Source organism: Dermacentor silvarum, chromosome 5 (genome assembly GCF_013339745.2).
Source record: "Dermacentor silvarum isolate Dsil-2018 chromosome 5, BIME_Dsil_1.4, whole genome shotgun sequence".
Lineage (NCBI taxonomy): Eukaryota > Metazoa > Arthropoda > Arachnida > Ixodida > Ixodidae > Dermacentor > Dermacentor silvarum.
Genome location: NC_051158.1, coordinates 50,332,005 through 50,351,868, shown reverse-complemented (window position 1 = coordinate 50,351,868; position 19,864 = coordinate 50,332,005). Strand labels below are relative to the sequence as shown.

At 47.0% G+C, this 19,864-nt stretch overlaps 2 protein-coding genes across 2 annotated transcripts in view; both read right to left on the bottom strand.

Annotated features, from left to right (window-relative positions):
- Nucleotides 1-1,949: 1,949 nt before the first annotated feature.
- Nucleotides 1,950-16,076, bottom strand: LOC125945630 (uncharacterized). The gene is made up of 4 exons (XM_049667827.1): nucleotides 16,056-16,076; nucleotides 13,441-13,514; nucleotides 9,656-9,766; nucleotides 1,950-2,253 (listed from the first exon to the last, which is right to left on the bottom strand). Exons 1-4 carry the CDS (start codon nucleotides 16,058-16,060, stop codon nucleotides 2,057-2,059), a joined length of 387 nt encoding a protein of 128 aa, XP_049523784.1. The 5' UTR covers nucleotides 16,061-16,076; the 3' UTR covers nucleotides 1,950-2,056.
- A 1,582-nt stretch (nucleotides 16,077-17,658) lies between these two features.
- Nucleotides 17,659-19,864, bottom strand: part of LOC125945689 (uncharacterized) — a 40,528-nt gene continuing 38,322 nt past the window's right edge. The window contains exons 5-6 of the mRNA XM_049667929.1: nucleotides 18,429-18,720; nucleotides 17,659-17,721 (exon numbers count right to left, since the gene is read on the bottom strand). Of these exons, the coding sequence (XP_049523886.1) occupies nucleotides 17,659-17,721; nucleotides 18,429-18,720 (355 nt within the window). The remainder of the gene's footprint in view (nucleotides 17,722-18,428; nucleotides 18,721-19,864) is intronic.

The following is a 19,864-nucleotide window of genomic DNA, read 5'->3' as shown; positions in this document are numbered from 1 at the left end:
TACGACCTTCGGCACCGAGACCACCATTTTTCACCTGGTTCCCTTGTCCTTCTCTGGACGCCTTCACGTCGAGTCGGCTTGTCGGAAAAACTACTTTCCCGTTATTCTGGTCCATACCAGATCTTACGACAACTGTCCGACGTGACATACGAGATCGCCCCAGTCGGTCAGCCTTCAGTGTCTCCCAACGTCACCAGCTATGTTGTTCACGTCGCCAGGCTCAAGCCCTATGTCTCCCCATTAAGCGACGCTCCATAACCTACACCGGGACGGAGCTAACCCCACCGGGAGGGTGATGTTACGGTGAAGGGAAAGAAGAAGGTGACGCGAACGAGAGGAAGACGAAGACTCTGGCCGTTGCCTGAACGCCATATTTCTTCGCTTGTAAATATACATCCTTCTACACTCGTGGGCCTGCTTTCTTCCTGCAACAATATTACACAAGGTTAACCCTTGCTACCCAGAAAGTCAAAAGTTAAAAGTGAATAGAAGAGAGAAAAGATGAAGAAGTGGTAGAGAAAGGAAAGAGATAGAGAAGGTGACTGCCAATTTCCCTCTGGTGGATAAGTCGGGAGTGCAGTCCACGTGAAGCGGAGGCCAAAGAGGAGTGGTGCCTCCGCCGAGGGGTCATAAAGGGTCCAAACACCCGCAATTGGTTCGAGCCCCAGGATCCCATTTTACCCGGACGCGGCTCAGCCGCGCACTTCTCCACGCGGGAGGTTCCAAACCCCATGTGCTTGGGTCTGTGGTGTCGAACCCCACCAAACACCTGCTGACGCAGACGCCCCGGCGAAGAAATTTCAGTCTATTACTGTCCAACAGAGAAATGATATTAACTTCTTTAGCACTCACGTAATAAATGATTCGGAATTTGGTTACAATAGAATAAATAAGCTCTTTGCAGCAGCGATGATGACTTCAGGCCAACTGAGTTTGCGTTAGGAGGTGAAACTATCTTCAAAGCACATTGGGAAAACGTGGTCGCCGAGTATTTAGCAGAGATTTTACGGAGTACTTAGCAGAGAAAGCGCACAATCTACCGTTCATAACATCGACCTCACAAAGTGCATTTTTATGGCCCATTAAATTTGTTAATGCTTTCTAGTTTGGAAGATACAACCCCTGTTGGGACGCGGATAACTTTGCGATAATGCCCAATTATCCAATTTCAATCACGACTGTTTCTTCGAAATTTACGGAGCACGCTACATATTCTCACATTGCCACTTTTCTTCCTCGAGTCACTAAAAACTGGCTGCATCCGCTGACACTTACGGTATCGTGGTATACGCGCTCTCCACCAATGGGCGCTCTCTCTAGACTGACGTCATGAGCCGGACAGCCAGTTACTCTGTTGGCAGAGCACATGGCCGGCCGCGTTTCGAACTGGTCTGAGTTGCGTCAGCGAGACTATTGCTTTAGTCGCGCAGGCAATCGGTAGCCACACTTCGGTCATCTGAACGGGGCCTTTCGCGTCTTCGTAAGTTGTACCCGACTATAGGCAATCGGGATTCGACATATGGGGCTGAAACGTGGAGGTCATCAATCAAGCTAGACAACAAGTTAAGGACCGCACAAAGATCCTAAGAGTTTGGCCTAACGTTAAGAGACAAGAAGAGAGCGGTGCGGATCAGTGAGGAAACGCGGATAGCCAATATTCTAATTGACATTAAGAGAAAAAAATGAAGCTGCACTGGCCGTGTTATGCGTAGGATGGATACCCGGTGGATCATTAGAGTTACAGAATGGATACCAAGAGAAGGGAAGCACAGTCGAGGAAGGCAGAAAACTAGATGGGGTGATGAAATTAGGAAATTTGAAGGCGCAAGTTGGAATCAGCTAGCGCAAGACAGGGGTAATTGGAGATCGCTGGGAGAGGCCTTCGTCCTGGAATGTACATAAGCATAAGATGATGATAAAGAGATGATGATAAGCAATCGGGATAACATTGACATACCAATATATTTATTGCTTTTCTTCAAATGAGCATATCAAAGTATTTTTGAAAACGCAGTCGTCACACAAACTAGGTAGTGGGCTCATGGACTTGAAAGGATCAACTTGACTCGCTGAGTTGTTCCTGTAGGGCGAGGTAATTTTGTCTTTCCTCTTGTTTATCAAACTCAGAGCACGGTGTACTGTGTTCCCAAACGTTGTACATATCCGTGCACCACCTGTCAATGTGGCTAAAGCAATTTGTCTCATTTTTTGGGTTGTCATTGTCCACTGACCATAATATGCATTGTAGCTTTCCTGAAATGCAAAAGTAAATTGATAAATGCCTTGTAGGCTGAATTCTCATTCTACTGAACATCTACAATCAATAGGTGCCCACAACGTTGCCTTCATTAAAAATACTTGTGCCACAAATGTATTCTGAAATGCGCACTGAGTAGAAATTATTAGGGTAAACGCGTGACACGTGTTCCAACAACGCGATCAACAATTAGCAGGCTGCCAACGTGAAAAACAGGGGTAACAGGATTATGTGGTCAACAGTATATCGCATTTAGAAATAATCGACTACGGAGAACGTCTTAAAGTACAAATGACATAGGAACTTCTGAACTGTTCTGTGCATTTAAAGTATTTCTTCGAAGCGATTAAGTTGACATTGAGCTGGCGAAGCCCGATTTACTGCGTTACATTCTAATCTGAAGTTTTTACTGCGTCTAGGTAGGTAGGTAGCAAACTATATTGACGTCCTGAAGTAGTCACCCCTCGTTTTCATGGAGGGAGGACCGCGGGCCTAGAAACTGTGAAAGTTATTGTATGCGTCTTTTGAGTCCTCTAAAGAAAAGCGATTACTGACCGGTTTATATTTTCAGGAAATGTGGGAAACTTTAGTGCAAATGTACAGGCGAATGTTGTATCGTTCGTTATTTAGAGGTGAACCGAAACTTGCCTAAACCTCGGTATTGGCCCTTTAGAGACGTTATATGAATCGCTTACAAAGTTTTCCCTCTTCCGGGCCAAGATAAAAGGCGCCAGGGGCTTCATATTTATTGCCAATTGTGGCCACTCCATGAGAGCCGTGTAACAAGAATTCCAAGTCTTTTCACTCATTATGTGCTTTCAAAACACACCGTCACTACCTAGCGGCATTGGCGTGACGCTGTTCAAGTGGATCGCACGATTTAAAATCCCGGCCAAGGCGGCTTCAGTTTAATAGGCGCGAAATGCAATAAACGCCCATGTACCGTGCACTGAGCTCGCTTTAAATAACCTTAGGTTGTTTAATGTGATACGGAGTCTCCTTCTGCGGTGTGCCTCATAATCACATCCTGTTTTTAGGAAGCAAAATCTAAGAAGCGCCATTTTGTACTTTTGAATGAATTGCGGCATTATTGCCTTCTACCAATTTTTATGCTTCATGCAGATGGCGGGTAGCTGGTTTTGCCAGAATCATCCGTAAACATTGCGAAAGTTGTTTAAGTTTCATTGAAGTAGGAATCATGTGTTGCGGGGCGAACGATAAATGTTTGATCTGTGTAGATGAATAGTTACTCAATTGTTCTAAAATGTAGTATTGTGTTATTCGAAATGTTTTTCAGAGTCCGAAAACAACTGTACAAAGCAGCAAGTGCAATTTTGGAGAAAGTTGTGGAGTGCCAAACGTAATGTCTAGCAAAACCTTCCCTTTCTTGGCCTAGTTGGATGCATTGCAACGTTTAGCTGAACCCTCCGTATTTCTCTATTTTTTATACAGAAGGCATACAAGGTTTGTTGTTGGTTTTCCCAGTTTCCTAGGTTAACTAAACAATGCACCTTGTTTATATTTTGTGAGAAGAGACACGTTATGTATAGTGTGTAGGCTAACGGCGACTTTTACAATTACGTATCACAATCAGTGCATCACAGCATATTTACGAGCGACACGAAACGTAACCCATCTTCCCTCGCATGGCTGCAATTACCATAAAAATCACATGGCAAATTTGTGGGCGAAGTTAAAGTTTAGTCTTTGTGCCCCTCACGCCAGCGTATACACCAAAGTGCTAGCGTTCCAGAGCGGCCATGACCCGGCAACACTGTAGATCAATACGCTACAAGGTTCCTGAGCACTTTCTACCGCTGGATAGATACGAAGTTAAAGGACAGGGAAGGAATATGCGTGGCGTAGTTGTGGCCAGGGAATGTGTGGCCGACCGCTACAGCCTGCTGGCGCTCCTCTTACGGGAGAAAAACTGCAAAACTCCCGATGCCATGACACAGGATACTGATATTTTCGTGGAAGAAAAAGGCAACAAAATCTGCCTAATATAGGAAAAGCAGGATAATAGTTCCTTTACGGGCGTGTGCAGCCTGTGATCAAGGCCCCTCATGAGAACAATATTCTATTCGGTATGAGTTCACAATTACAAACGGGCTACACCCTTCCTACAAAATTAGCTTGCCAAATTTACTTTTGGTCGGAATAAAAGCCTATGGGTAACTGTGAAGGTTAACACCGGTTAAATTTTGAGCTAGCACTTTTGTGAAAAACAGGAGACAGACAACGCGGTATAAAGACGCAAGGCTAAGTGGGCAAGGAATACTTAAACAGAGAATCCACAAAATCTTTTTCTTTTCTTTGTCGAAAAACTAATTTTTACCATCGTTATCGCTTTTCTGTGGTAAAATCTTCCAGCAGGTGCTGGTGATTAATTCTACAGTGCCTAGAATATACGTAAGTATAGATTCTAGGCACTGTACTAATTCCGTAAAAAGACAAGTGTTACCGTTGACATGTAAAAGTCCTATTTATGCACACCAGGGCGTCCAAACAGCGTGGATCTCGTTCTCGAGGCAGTTTGGTGGCGTGGCGTACAAGTCTAATTTCGATGAAAAGTCTGATTGCTGCTGCCTGCCAAAGAACGCTATCGAAAGGCAAGGTTGGTTAAGCGCCTTCTGAACGCATTTCTTTCATTGACAGGCTTTTCAACGTGTCTCCATCAATGTCACCGGTCGTTTAGAGCTCATTTCCGGAAGGGGTGACCGGTACATCCTCTTCATTGTGAAGCCTGCACCTACCCACACCCCAGGCCTTGGACAGGAATCGACTCCGTTACAGTTACAGAAGATCTGCTCAATTTGTTACCACGCATCGGCTTCCCACGCATTGTTTTGCATGCCAAGCCTCCTGCTTCATGCCTTACTTCACGGACAAAGTTAATGAGCTCCTGACTATAAGGCATCTGATTTGAACGCCCTGTCATCAATGTGTAACTGAATGGTGGAGATCTTTATCAGAACCCTAAAAAAGATGTTGCGGAAGCTCGTTCAGTACGAGCTGAAGTCTTAGGATCGCCTGCTAGGACATATTTAGCTCATCTATTGTGAATTTCTTAAAGTGAGTTCTGGATTATAGGCTTTCCAATGTTCGCCCGCAGATGGATTGGTAGCCTTCGTCGCCCCCTCATTTACATTCCCCATGCCAGTGCCCTGATGCAAGACCTCATCATTGCAAGTATATTTTCCTTTGGTCTTTATCATTTTTTACTTAATGCACCTTTGGCATTATTTCAGGCGCAAGACAAGTTTACCAGTCAAATGTTATCAATTTTCGGCACGCCATGGTCTTTTGACACTGTAACCGCATTGTGGAAGTTTTAGGAATCACGTGCTATTATTCCAAACGACACATGAAGGCAGTATTTGATACTCTCCCAATTTGGGAGATGAAATATAGACATGACGCAGCTGAAGCAGAATTGCAGCAGAACTTATCGCACGATTACTGTTGATGGTAATGCAATTAGCATTCAAGCATTGTAACGACACATTGTATTTGTGAAGTCAAGTTTCTTTAACACCTGTAAGTCTTATTCTGAGAATTCAATTCCTTTGACTATATGTGATATTAACGCGAGACAGAAGAAGACCGGCACCGAAGCAGAGGTCAGCATTAGGCCGGCACCGAAGAAGAGGAGGTAGAGGTTGCTCCTCGCCATCTTGGCTGGTTGCTGCTACGCCTGTGCTACTCGCCTATTTTGTAAATATTTTGTATATGTACGTTTTTGCGCAACGTTTTCTGGTGGAGGTGCTGGGTACGCTGCCTGTTCATCCCCATCACCATAAAGCCCCTATATATAAAACGTAGCGACACTCTCCTCCTCCGCCTTCCGTCCTCCTCGTTTCTCCTCCATTTTGCGCTCCTTTTTCGACCGTTGCGCCACCTACACCGCTTGAAACACATGCACTTGTTTATCTTTCGCCGCTGATCAGATTCGACGATCGCCGACTGTGTTCGCCGCTATCGTTGTGCTCCTCGCCAGTCGGTAGACGCTTCTCGGGCGAAAATGGCGATGGAGCGTGATCGTAAACAAACGCAGCCAGCGCCCGGCGGCGCGACGGTCCACGTGATGCCATTAGGCCAATACTGACGCGGCGTCGGCCTCGGACAGGGTGTGCGAGGAGGCGGCGGCATTCTTCAAAGCGTGACGCTACTTTTTATATATAGGGGCTTTACGTCACCTAAGCACGGAACTCCGAAGTCGTCGCCGCGTTGTTCCCTCGGTGATGGCCATTGAAGCACGCACCACGCCGGAACCTACCGTGCAGCAACCGTCGCAGCCGTCTGTCATCTTATCGCTTCCGCAAGATCCGGGCACCTTCTCTGACACAGATAACGTGGACGTGGAGGACTGGATTTCATGGTATGAGCGTGTCAGCAAACAGAACAGATGGCACGATACGCTTATTCTGGCGAATGTGATATTTTATCTGAAAGGAACCGCGCGTGTCTGGTACGAGACGCACGAACACGATCTGACCAGCTGGGACGTTTGCAAAGAAAAACTGAATGACTTGTTCGGGAAGCCCTTGGGTCGTCAACTGGCCGCTAAAAAAACTTGGCTCCCGTGCGCAGTCATCTACTTGAATCATACATTTCGTATATTCAGGCTATTCTAGCGCTTTGCCGTAAAGTTGACGGTAACATGTCCGAAGCGGACAAGATCGGACACATACTCAAAGGAATCGCCGATGACGCATTCAACCTCTTAGTATTCAGGAATTGCGCCACCGTGGATGCTATTGTGACAGAGTGTCGGCGATTCGAACAAGCTAAATCTCGCCGTATCACCCAGCAATTCACCAGGCTCCCCAATACTGCCGCATCGTCATCATGCGAGAAGCAACCTCTACCTCCTCTTCTTCGGTGCCGGCCTAATGATGACCTCTACTTCGGTGCCGGTCTTCTTCTTCTGTCTCGCGTCATTACCCCCCTCGGGCTAATATAATGTGGTATCCTCCCTCATTGCTCTGGCGCTCGCTTGCCAAGGTGGCCCGTTAGCATGGTGGCATGACGAAGACTGTATGATACCGACGCACTAACGATTATGAAAAGACGAAGAAGGAATGACATCAGTGGGGCGACAAAAGCGCTATGACGCGACTGGCATGACGACTATGAGATGACCATTCCTAAATGACTACGACGGTATGATGATAACAGCGGGACGACGCCGACATGATGACCATTAGAGGACGCCGAGTGTATGACGAACAAACCATGTCGAAGACGGCATGGACGACAACTGGATGACGAAACGGGAATGACGGCGATGGCATTGCGTTGAAGTTAAGATAACGGATGCATGATAGGACTGTCTGATGACAATGGCATGTAAAGGGTGGCATAATCAGAATTGAATGAGCACAATGTAATTACAGAATTACGAATACCAAAAAGTAATGACGTCGACGGCAATGAGGTCAAGTAATTGAAGGGATGTCGATGGTAATACGACACAACGAGGATGGCGACATGTCCAAGGTATGACGATGCCTGTGCGACGACGATCGCTTGACGACGATGGCGACGAATGACGCCGAGTGAGTTACCACGGTGGCATCACGACGACGATAAAATAGTAAATGCTTTGTGACACAGTGATGACGATGGCGTCACAACTTTGGATAACGTTGGATAACGGGATGGCGACGAGTGTATGACGACAGTGGCCTGACGACGATGGCAGCACGAAGTCTGTATGACAAAGATGACATGCAGACGACGGCATGACTATAATGGGATGATGTTACTGAAGGGATGATGGTGGTAAACCACAGCGTGACTACGACGACATAACGATGGTGTGACGAAGACTGTACGACGACGATGGTGTAACGACGCCTATAAGGCGACAGTCGGATGTCGAATGCGGAGTGACGATAATTAAACGTCCTCGACGACATCACGTCTAAGGTATGACAACGACAAAACGAACACCATAGCATCACAATGCTATGTGGACATTCGGATGACGAGTGTATCATGAAGCCTATATAAGAGGACGATGGCATGACGGCGATGGGGTGACGACGACCGCAAGACCAGACCGAAGGAGGAATGGCGATGATGTAGCGACCACTATGGTATACCGAGCTGCCCGAGCTATTAGGCAACTTGGCCTACTGGTGAGCATAACGAGTCAGACGAAAAAAAAAATCTGTAATGACGGCGACGTAAGGACCTCGAAGACATCTTGACCACGAGCGCATAAGTTGCCGAAGATGGTAGAAACTTGTGCCAATGGGTTGGCGTACGAGGCTACAAAGATAGAAAAGCACTTTTTAGCAAAATAGCATACAAAGAAAAATAGAACGTTTCTTGTTTAAATATTTACAAATAAAAAGGCGCTCTACTTTGACAAGTACCTTGGGCAGTAATGGTTTAACCAATGATATTGCCCTCAGGTAATGCTGCGCTTCGTCTTAGCTACATACACACGTTACAAGGAAGAGTGAATTCTTGCGAAATTTTGCCCAGAAAGACGAGTAATGATTAAAAAGTCGGCTACGCGAAGGGAATAATTGGCTTCGATGCGACGAGCTTTGCCCGGCGGCAATGTGCCTTCGGAAGAAAACGTTTGTCCTGCGAACGTCGTCACCGGAAGCGTCAAACTGATGGCGGCGACAAGCCAATCAGCGCCTATTGTTGTTGCCAAGGTTCTGCTCAGTCAGCTTGCCATGGCAGACGACCTATGGGCTGCTGTGGGATGCGACCAGTGAGCGTTTGTGGTTACCACAGAAATACACGCTTCCGAAGCACCTAGTGTCATATTTTTCAGAAAATGCGGTCACATCTTTGATTGGTGAAACTATAGTTACTTGTAGCGTCGGGATTAAAGAAGCTGAAAACGTGGCAATGGCTTGCGTTCTACTGCAGCTTCAGCGTCGATTGAAGCGATGAAATAGGTACTCCTTGCGCTCACGCATCAAAAAAGGACAATACCATGTTAAAGGCCCATCGCAAACAATTACTGCCTCTTTTTCGCGTTATGTAGCCCAAGCCAGTGAAAATCCAGCGTAGTGCCGCCGAAAGTACCGTCATAAAACTTTGCTCCTGGTAGCAAAGGATAAAATCTCAAAGAAAGCACTACGCACAGTGGACAATCGTCTATTCTCACGCAATAAATGCTACCACCATTTATAAATTTCTTATTGTACATACCAGAATAATTTCTATTGTTCGCAATGCAACCATTATTTCATGATAATTGCCGCGCTATATCACTGGCGACAAAGATGAATAAATTTGGAGTACTATAGGCACATCCTGCACCAAGCAACAACATGATCACCATGATAATTTGGCGAGGACTAACTTCAACAAAATTAAAAAAAAACATCATGTGGTAGGATCGTTAATATATGACTGCAGTCTTACCATCCCTCTCGGAGCCAAAAGCAACAAGTACACAATCGTCCTCAGCTGCTAAAACCCAGTATTGGCCAAATATATCAAAACGGGGCGCATATGAGTCTTCGGCATCTTGTGCTAGAAAAATTAACAAATGCCCCTAAGATTTCTCTATCACCAAAATGTAAGTGCCCGAAGTTCAACCCCGCCCCCCTCCTCTATCAAATGTGTCACTATAACTAATACCTGCAAATGCAATGCAGTGTGCCACTGAATCACCTCGTTTATCGCAACTCTTCTGTGAACAAACCAATCTCAAGCCTGCGATACTACCGGGTGGAATTCACCATTATTCACCAATTAGAGCAGGAACTATGAGTCTTTTATGACTAACCTGTATTTTTGTGTGCGTGTGGAGAAAGGAGAAACTATAGCAGTTCTGATCATATGAAATTAGGGCTTGTGCGATATGTAAGTTTGTGGCAGAGATAGACAAACAAATGCAGGAAGGGAGCCCATTATGATTCGAAACAATGTTAACTTTTCAGTTTAGTTACCCTAATATACTGTTAATTTACTACACTGTCCTCAAAGATTAAAGACCTGAATTGCATTAGACTTGGCTAACACGTCTGCCAAAGCGTAAGAAGCTTTGAATAAACAAAACTGCTTAGTATGGTTATGTGGACCACAATATTTTAATTTTGGAAGCGTATTGCTTAGGAGGCAAGAAAATGCAATGCCTTAACGATATAGCAGTTGCCTCTTATGCTCGAGACTCACTTTTCTCTGTTCTGTCATGTAGCATCGTGTTTCCTTCGCTGTCTCTATTTGACAATGGCTGAAGCAAAGGACACAATGAATTATTACGTCAGGTGACCTGTCGACCTATTGTCCCCGTTGGTTCATTCGCGCATTAAGTTAAGATGTAGTTGTACCGACTCGCCCCGCCAGATAACGTACTACACATAATGCGGGCATCAGCGCCGCCAACATGAAATTATCGTATCTGAGGTGACGCGGCAGTGTGTGGGCCGGTGTTCCTGTTTTTGCCTCCGAAGCAAGCTTTTGCGACTAAGCCCAGAGTTTGTCGTGTATATGACCGTTTTCCGCGTCCAAAAATCAAGGTATGGTAGTAGCAAAAAGCAGCCAGTAAAATGAAACCGAGGTTAGGTTAGCCATTGCATATAAATTCGGCCCATAGTAAATTCAAAGCTCCGTGCATGAAAAAAAAGAAGTCGCAGTTTCGCCTGAAAGGTGAATCATCAATTACGATTTGTAGAGAGCTATACGGAGTAAGGATAATAGTTTTATCGGCTGCATAAACATAGACACATTCGCTTACTAACTGAATTAACAAGCCTGGTGTCCGCGCGCACACGCAAACGTGAATAGATCACAGTCGATGACTGCAGACAACCACTGTCAAAAATTGAAGGACGCTTAAGCTTCGCCTTTAAAAGTGGAACGCGATAGCGTTATCGGGACCCGTTCACACCGCATTTGTCTTTGAGTCGGTTTCACTGCAACAACTGAACGTGGGGAAGCCAGCTTACAAGGACGAAGCTTACACCAATCCCCTTAAAGTCGGCTTCAGACCGCGCGTGTCCAAAACACATTAGGCAGGCCAAGTTCCAATTTGACCTGCCGAGGATGCAAGCGCCATCTGGATATGATTTTCGCAAGTAGCATGCCCGAGCGTGCTGCTGTTGGTATGGTAGAAACGAGGAGGTAGATTTTTTTTGTCAACCTCCTTGGGTAGATATGCTGGCAAAAGGGGTTTGTGTTTTAGCTTCTTTGTAACAGAATTATATTTTCTCGTCCATTGAAATAACAGTCCTACGCCACCATGTCTGTAGTTTGTCGTTAAGTTGTACTTTACCATTTTACGTGATAGCATTAAGGGCCCCGTGTCATAGAAAATCCGGCGTCGTCAACCGGCGCCGGCGTGCGATGTCGGCGGGTGGCGGAGCAAATCATCCCAACCACGCAGACCCTCCGAATATATTTAGGTACATGTATATGCCACGCCTTCCTATGTGGCATGCGGTATATGAAGGTTATATTGCCACACCATTCTATCATTACTGTTGCTAATACCTTGTCTTGCATTCTTGGCAAAGCTATTCCTCAGGATTTTCAGAGTGACAATCCACAAGCAAATGTCATGAGACAAAACATCCACAGCGCATGCCTTTTATGTTAAATCTTCTCAGACTGAAATATTAAATGTACGAAACAAAAACGGAAACCTGAAAATTATGCAATTTTTTTTGGCGTGGCCTTGCAATGTCTCCGGGAACGATCCACGCAAGAGGCCACGTTTCTACCAGAAAGCACGCCTTCGTGCATAGCGTTTGCCGCCAGTGTTTCCCGGTAACCATTACGGTTGCTTGAGCTGCAGTTGTCGGTAGGCGTGAGAAGCAGTCAGGGATCTTTGAATGCTATCGCGTTCCACTCTTAAAAGCGAAGCTTAAGCGTCCTCCAAATTCTTTCTGACGGATTTCACTGCGAGAAATTCAATTCTTGTTCACGAACATCTAGCACCGCGCGGAGAGCCTTCGCGGTCAGGGTGGTTGGGGATGATTTTCCCCGTCACGGACGCCGACAGCCACACCGACGCCGACGCCGGATTTTCTGCGGCACGGGGCCCTTAACGCTGTCACGTTAAAACGCTGGCGTGCGGAAGCGCGGCGGCAGCAACGACCGAAGGTTCATGGGATCTATCGCTTCAACGGAATATGAGCGGCGAAAGCACAGTGCATACAACGGTAAGAGCCGTGTGGAGATCGCTTTCCAGATACGGTGCGTGCGAAAGCCCTCAGCCGCCCAAAGTATAAGTACGCAGTTGCTGGCAGAGTAGAAGCCGCGCCTCCTCCCTCCCGCGCGGCCTTCCCGCTTTGCGCCTTTCGCGTAGGAGATTGAGTCGCCAGTTCCCCATTCCCCGGTCGCAAGATGCGCATTTGGTGCCGCAGCTAAACGTTGCCTTCCCTCCCTCCTTCCCATCCACCCTCCGTGTCTTTTTGCACGACGGTAGACTTCGCGTTTGCTCTCCGCCGTGCGTTCGCTCTCCGTGAAAGCGCGAGTCGCTCGCGCGCTTTCACTCCCACATACAGCATACGGGGCGCGGCGACAATTTCATCGCGCTTGGATTTTATACAGAACTTCACGGCGACGGCAGAAATCCGCTTGGAGTGTCCATATAATTGCTATCGCAATAAAAAAGCACGTAGAACTGCATATACAACCATGACATAATTGTTCCTCTTGATAAGTTGTTTTTAATCAAAGCTGCTTTCGAGCCAGAGAGTCAGCTAGCTGCTCCCCGAGGGTTTCTAGTTGATTGTGCTGTATCTTAAATATTTATTGTAATTTAGATGTAATTAACAATTTCACAGCTTGTGCTAGGTGTCCAGGAACCCCGGATTTTTGTCAAATGCGGGTAGTCCTTCTTTGCTATGTTGGTAGTGCGTGTATGTTATGTGAGTAGTGAGTATGTCTTTCTCTATATGACGCCTTCTTCAGATGTGGCAAACGACGCGCAGTCCGAATGGTGCTCCATGCAAGTGGCAAAAAGAGAAGTAAGCCGAACCAACTGCTACGAATGACTGCACACAGTGCAAAAAAAAAAAAAACAACTGTGCAATGTTTCACATTACATCCGTGCTCTCCCTTTTTCAGACTCCCAAGACGCAAAAGAGCGTATGTTTGAATCTTGAAAAAAGTCTTTTTCATAAATTTGGTATTTTTATAAACATGATACGAAAAATTGTAAGTGTATAAATTGCAGCGTGTGGCGGACCCATGCTTACGTAGTGGTGCGGGCGTCAGCATCATCAGGGTGTTAAGTCCTTGAGAAGTCACGTTAATGTCAACATTTTCCGTCCTGCGATAAATTACAAAATCATATTTGAGAGTACAGTTATGCACTGTGTTTAGAATGAAAGGTAAACTGAACTTTTGCTTGCGAGTAAAAATTGGCCAACATCAGAAATAAGTGGTTCTTAAAAGGCCCCTATACTACTCTGAGCCATAAGATGAGCGAGCAGTTCCTCTCTAGCCTTTGCTGACCTCTCCGTGAAGGCTCTGTCTTACTCAATCCGGTAAAAATACAGTTATACAACACATCTGTAGCAAAATTGACATTAGAGCTCTTGCCTTATTGTTTGGGGGATGACTAGCAAGTATCGGATATTACTGTGTACATGAGGACGTGAAAGAGACAGCAGTACTCAGAAAAGAAAAGAGCAATAGAGGTTTACAGGCGCCGCATACAGAATATAAAGTTACCATGAGCTACAGGACCGGGTAGGTACTGCTGTTCAATGAAGCTCCTTGACGCAGGCTTCAGTACTCGGTGTCTGCCACTTGGTCTGAGCTGGGAAGGTCCATCTTGTGGACGTGTCCATTTCGTCTGCTGCTGAAGTGCTGACTGGCTGTGGCACCTGGCTCATGCTGATGCGCCCCAGCCCAGCCAATCTGAACTTCCAACAGCAGACGAACTCGACTTGTCCACCAGGTGGACTCTTACAGATTACCTTCCCTGGTCCTCAGTTAACCTCTTCGTTATCTACTTGGGTAACTGGGTATCTTCTAGTAGGTGTGTGCTGCTCTTCAATAAGCGTCCTCGACGTCAGTTTGGATAACTGATCATGTGCCTCTGGGAATCTGCTGCTCCACAATGACGAAAAAGATCCTTTAAACTACTCCGACGCTGAGTGGAATCGAACCCACGTCACAAGGACAGCAACCCGGCGCTTTAGCAGGCAGTGACACAAAACCGCTGGGAATGTGCCGCTTTCAATTGACGTCTGTCGCGCCAACACTTTAGCGAGCTGCGCCATGGGCGCGTGCGCCTCTTCCATGGACATCTCTTCAACTAGTGTCACCGAGCATGTGCCGCCCCGTGTGCGGGAAGCGAGGCAGGAAGCCTCGGCGTGCGCAGGCCCCGACGAGCCACGCCACTCGTCTCGGAGTTCACGCGCGGAGTTCTCGGCAGCGTCACCGGATTGCGCGGCGTGTCCAGGGAAAAGCGCGAGCGAGAATCCCTGTTGCGGCATTACGCATTTCCCAGCTGTCATATGCACCGGCGTGCAATGAATTTGGGACATCACACACAATCCTCATGGCGGCTCAGCTGTATGGCGCCCAGTGTTCTTAGGGAAGCGTGAAAAAGGAATGCCACGCCTTATACATAACTTGCTTTGATGGTGGCTTTCGTTTGTGTAGATATATTGATTCAACGCTAAACGCATTGCGGTCGACAGTCTTCGTGAGACGGGTTCGGTCGATTTGTTTCATTTGTGTTATAGAAGGGTGACGCTATATTGTGGCACAATATTCAACACAAGCATTTATTGCCTAAGTCGTAAAACACTGTAATCTAGTGGAAAATATGTTTCCGTACATATAATTACGGTTTAAAGGCCAGGTTGTAACGTCACGGCCATTGTTATATCATCCGCTCTCTTCGGCGTTAGGCGAATAAAAAGCAATCTGTGCCTACCCGTCAATATCACTAAGCTATCGCGAGACAAGTCGTTGGGAATACTTTAGCAAGGCATGGCGTGCCACGTTGGCTATGGAAATACTGATGTCTATGCATATATTGCCGAGGCCATAGGAAGTATGTTCGTAACGGAGAAATACATTATTGCAGGAACCCTAATACATTTCCTGAGAATATTGCGGTGTTAGCTATCAAAATGGCTTCATTGACAGCAAATATTCAAGAGCTAAAGCAGTCGTTGAAGTGAGCTGATTTTCGTGCATGTCCTATGATGGCGCAATTAAGGCACTAAAATTTTCTGCGGATTGAGTTGGTGGTCTTTGCGCTAATTTTTAACAGTTGCTGGAAGTCCTAAACTAATTTTATGGCTTTCGGAAGGATTTTCTGAGACATGACAACTACAGGTTCTGTACACACGCATGATATACTATGTGATGGCATCTATACTGTGTTTCATGCTCAGCGTGCAATATTGTAGAAACCAGCAAGAGTTCTTGCAGTAGTACTGCTAGCGCTAAGAAATATTTTCATGTTTTATGCTAGCAATGTTAAATTGTCGTTTACTTAGGATCAGTGTTCAATGGATATATTTGAAAGCCTAAAAACGCACAAACCGTGTTATACAGGTCTTAAAACATCGTTTTAGATTATTTAGATTTTCTTTACCTAAGTTTCGGGGTTGTTCAGTAGCAGCCCTTCGTGGCAGCCTCACGGACAGGCTCGCACTAGGCTCACGCGAATATGTGCGATTTTGAAACTTAACCACAAAACGCATGAAGTCACACACTTCGATTACGAAACTTCTTGCATAGCTTCCACAGAGTTGCACGCTAAATAGAAAACAGAATATGGGATGTCTTATTCAGGAATTTTCTTCTGAGAGGACATAAGGAGGCTGTATTCTCTTGCTGTACGTACTCCATTATGACTTTTAGTGTGCCAATTCTGAAAGAGAACAAAAGTGACATTGCACAATTAATAAAGCAGCACAAAGGAGATAAAAACAAACTTAGAAGTAGGTTTACAGCAGGACTTCCCCACCAAAGCACGCAGAATGTTTTTAGAGTGAAGATGACTTCCACTCGTTTGAAGGTGCCGTAAACAGCCACCGATCAAATCAATGTATAACCGCCCTATTCGTTCGGTCTTCACTGGCCTGCATGCGACCTATTACAAGGTGGGCTTCAAAAAAAAAAAAGGCGGTGGGAACCTATATTTAACCGACGCTTGTTGATACTCTAGCAGTTGCCCGGATGGGGAAACCGCGAAAGAGCTTAAAATAAGAATGATTGGCGGTCAGCGAATAGCTTCAGTTCGAAGTCGTGAAGCGGTATTAAGACGTAACGTGACTGTGCAACAGCGCTTCTTCCATTTCTTTGTCGTTCATTCTGAGCTTTGCTTTTCTTTCAGCTATCTGTCGCTGGAATCACTATGCACAGCTACTGTGGACTGGACTGGAAAAACTTTATTTAGGTCCTGCAGGACGCACTTAGCGCGCAGCGGGCGTCTCCCACGTAGGGACCGACCGGGAATACCTGGCGGCCGCTTCGTGGGCCTGCTGGACGGCCCATTGCTGGTCGGCGAGGAGCGAGCTTCTGAGGGATTTCTCCCACTTGTCCGAGGTAGAGTCGGGATGAGCGTTTGTACACTCCCAGAGAATGTGTGCGACTGTCGCCGTGTATCCGCACGAGGGGTACGTGTCGCTGGCGTACGCGTCAGGATAGAGAACGTGGAGTTCGGTGGTTTTTGGGTATGTGTGTGTAATAAGCATAGGGTTAGCGCCTGCAACCTGTTCAGCGTGAGGTGTGGGGGTGGAGAGATGTGGCGTCCAAGGTAGAAGTGTTGTTTGATTTCGTTGTACATAATGGGTGCATCCTGGTTGATCTTTAGCCCGGCGAGGTGTGGTTGCCCTGGGATTGCGTGGGTGCACATTTATTTATTGCAAGATATTTTAGGTTAAGAAAACCCGCACTACAATTCAGCCGAGCGTTTCTAGTCTTTGTGTAAGTAATTACAATCCCGCAGTGTCTGGGCCCCATAGGCCATATAATTTATTACTATGAAAATTTCATTTGTATAGAATATATATATATATACAGTTCCGCATGAAGCTTGCCAATGTGCAGTAACCATCGTTCCCTCTTTTCTGTTAGTCTTGTCTAGTGATCGTTATTTCGGGCATCCGTTGTACAAACATTACGTTTCATACAACAGCCTAATGGCAAACGAATAGCCATGAATAGAATGGTACGTACTGATCCTGCAATGAAGGCGGCGCCCCACTGAAAGAAATAAAAATATGAATCAGCATTACAGAAAATGTACTGGCCCACTATCACATGTTTTTTGCAACCTGTCTGGCCATCAAAACGCTTTTCCGTTATGACATAACGATTACGAAACCGTGCGATGTTTCCTCCGATCTCCAAATTTATCTTGCGCTTCTAAGTCTATGGAAGTCTGTTACCTTCTAACTGACTGAATAAACTTTATTAAAACCAGCAAGAGGTGGTGGCTGGGCCTAGGCTTCCCACGTGGGCACGTCGAGGTGTTGCCTCTTCGCCGCCTCGCAGGCTTGTTGGAGCTACGCAGGGAAGCGTGAAATCTCGACGAGAGGGTCGTGGGGTTAGTGTCGGGGTATTGTTGTGTACAGTCCCAAAGCATGTGTGGAAGTGTGGCTGGCTGTGTCATGCAGATATGACACGTGGGATTGGGGTAAATGTCTGGGTAGATCTTGTTGTAACGGTGTAACGAAGGGTAAGTGTTGGTTTGTAGCAGGTGGAAAGATGTAGCCTGCGATCGGAATAGCTTGCTATGCGGGCCGGAGAAAGTCCTGCGCTCAAAGTAGAAGGATTTAACTACATAATTGCAGCCTTTCAGGCGATCCCTACCGGTGGGGGCAGCGTCGCCGTCTTCCGCGTGGTTAACGAGCCCTCGCGCTAGGGAGTGGGTGACCTCGTTGAGGTTGGAGAGGTGCGGGTGGACGGTGCCTATATGAGCTGGGAACCAGACGAGTGTAACATGATGGTCGGTTGAGCGGGGTGCTTGTTGTAAGATGTGCAAGGCTTGGTGGGAGATACGGCGGTTGATGTAGTTGATAACAGCGGAGCGGGAATCAGGGACGATGGTATGGCATGTTGGGTCTAGTGTGGCAATCGCGATGGCCACTTCTTCAGCTTCCTCAGCGTGTGGAGTTACTAGGCTGATAGCATGATGGAGACACCCTTCACGTGTAGTGACGGCTGCAAAGTGGGTACCGTGGGGATATTCGGCGGCGTCGACGAAACTCACACCGTCGTTGCGAGCAAGGGCTTTGGTGAGAGCCGTGGCACATGCTGTGCGGATTGCGCGGTTGTATTCGGGGTGCATGTTTCTGGGGATAGGGTCAGCGTGAATCCAGGCTCGTATGGTGGAGGGGATCTGGTGTTTATGACCATGTTGATGGTGGTAGGTGATACCGAGCGAGGTGAGGATGTGGCGGCCCGTCGCTGTGAGTGTGAGTCTCTCCAGCTGAGAGCGGCGTTGGGCCTCGATGAGCTCGTCCAGTGTGTTATGGACGCCTAGTTGAAGGAGAAGGTCAGTGCTGGTGTAACCGGGGAGGCTGAAGGCTTGTTTATAGATACCGCGTAGGAGGATGTTGAGTTTGTTTTGTTCAGCCTTGTACCAGTTTAGAAACGCAGCAACGTAGGTGATGTGGCAAATTACGAATGACTGGATTAATCGGAGGAGATTCTCCTCAATCATGCCCTCCCCCGGCGGTTGGAGATTCGTTTCAGAAGTCTCATGGTGCTGAATGCATTGACCTGGATTTTGGCAAGGGCCATGCCATTCGCTCCGTTCGCCTCTATACGCATGCCGAGCACACGGATATTGGTGACGAGGGGGATGGGGCTGCCATCCATGAGGTGAAGCGCGATGTCTTCGTATTGGCGTTTAGCGGTGGAATGTTTCGGACGGCGGCCACGGAGAGTAGGCCTGTAGAAGAGGAGTTAGGGCTTCGCAGGAGAGCAGCGAAGGATGAGGAGAAAAGCAGGAGACTGCGATAGCGAAGAGAGCGTGAGGAGGAAAGCGGAGGACGAGATTATGGCGAAAGGATGAGGAGGAAAGCAGGAGTCTGCGATAGCAAAGAGAGCATGAGGAGGAAAGCAAGGACAAGATTATGGCGAAAGGATGAGGAGAAAAGCAGGAGACTGCGATAGCGAAGAGAGCGTGAGGAGGAAAGCGGAGGACGAGATTATGGCGAAAGGATGAGGAGAAAAGCAGGAGACTGCGATAGCGAAGAGAGCGTGAGGAGGAAAGCGGAGGACGAGATTATGGCGAAAGGATGAGGAGAAAAGCAGGAGACTGCGATAGCGAAGAGAGCGCGAGGAGGAAAGCGGAGGACGAGATTATGGCGAAAGGATGAGGAGAAAAGCAGGAGACTGCGATAGCGACGAGAGCGTGAGTAGGAAAGCGGAGGACGAGATTATGGCGAAAGGATGAGGAGAAAAGCAGAAGACTGCGATAGCGAAGAGAGCGCGAGGAGGAAAGCGGAGGACGAGATTATGGCGAAAGGATGAGGAGAAAAGCAGGAGACAGCAATAGCGAAGAGAGCGTGAGTAGGAAAGCGGAGGACGAGATTATTGCGATAGGATGAGGAGAAAAGCAGGAGACTGCGATAGCGAAGAGAGAGTGAGTAGGAAAGCGGAGGACGAGATTATGGCGAAAGGATGAGGAGAAAGGCAGGA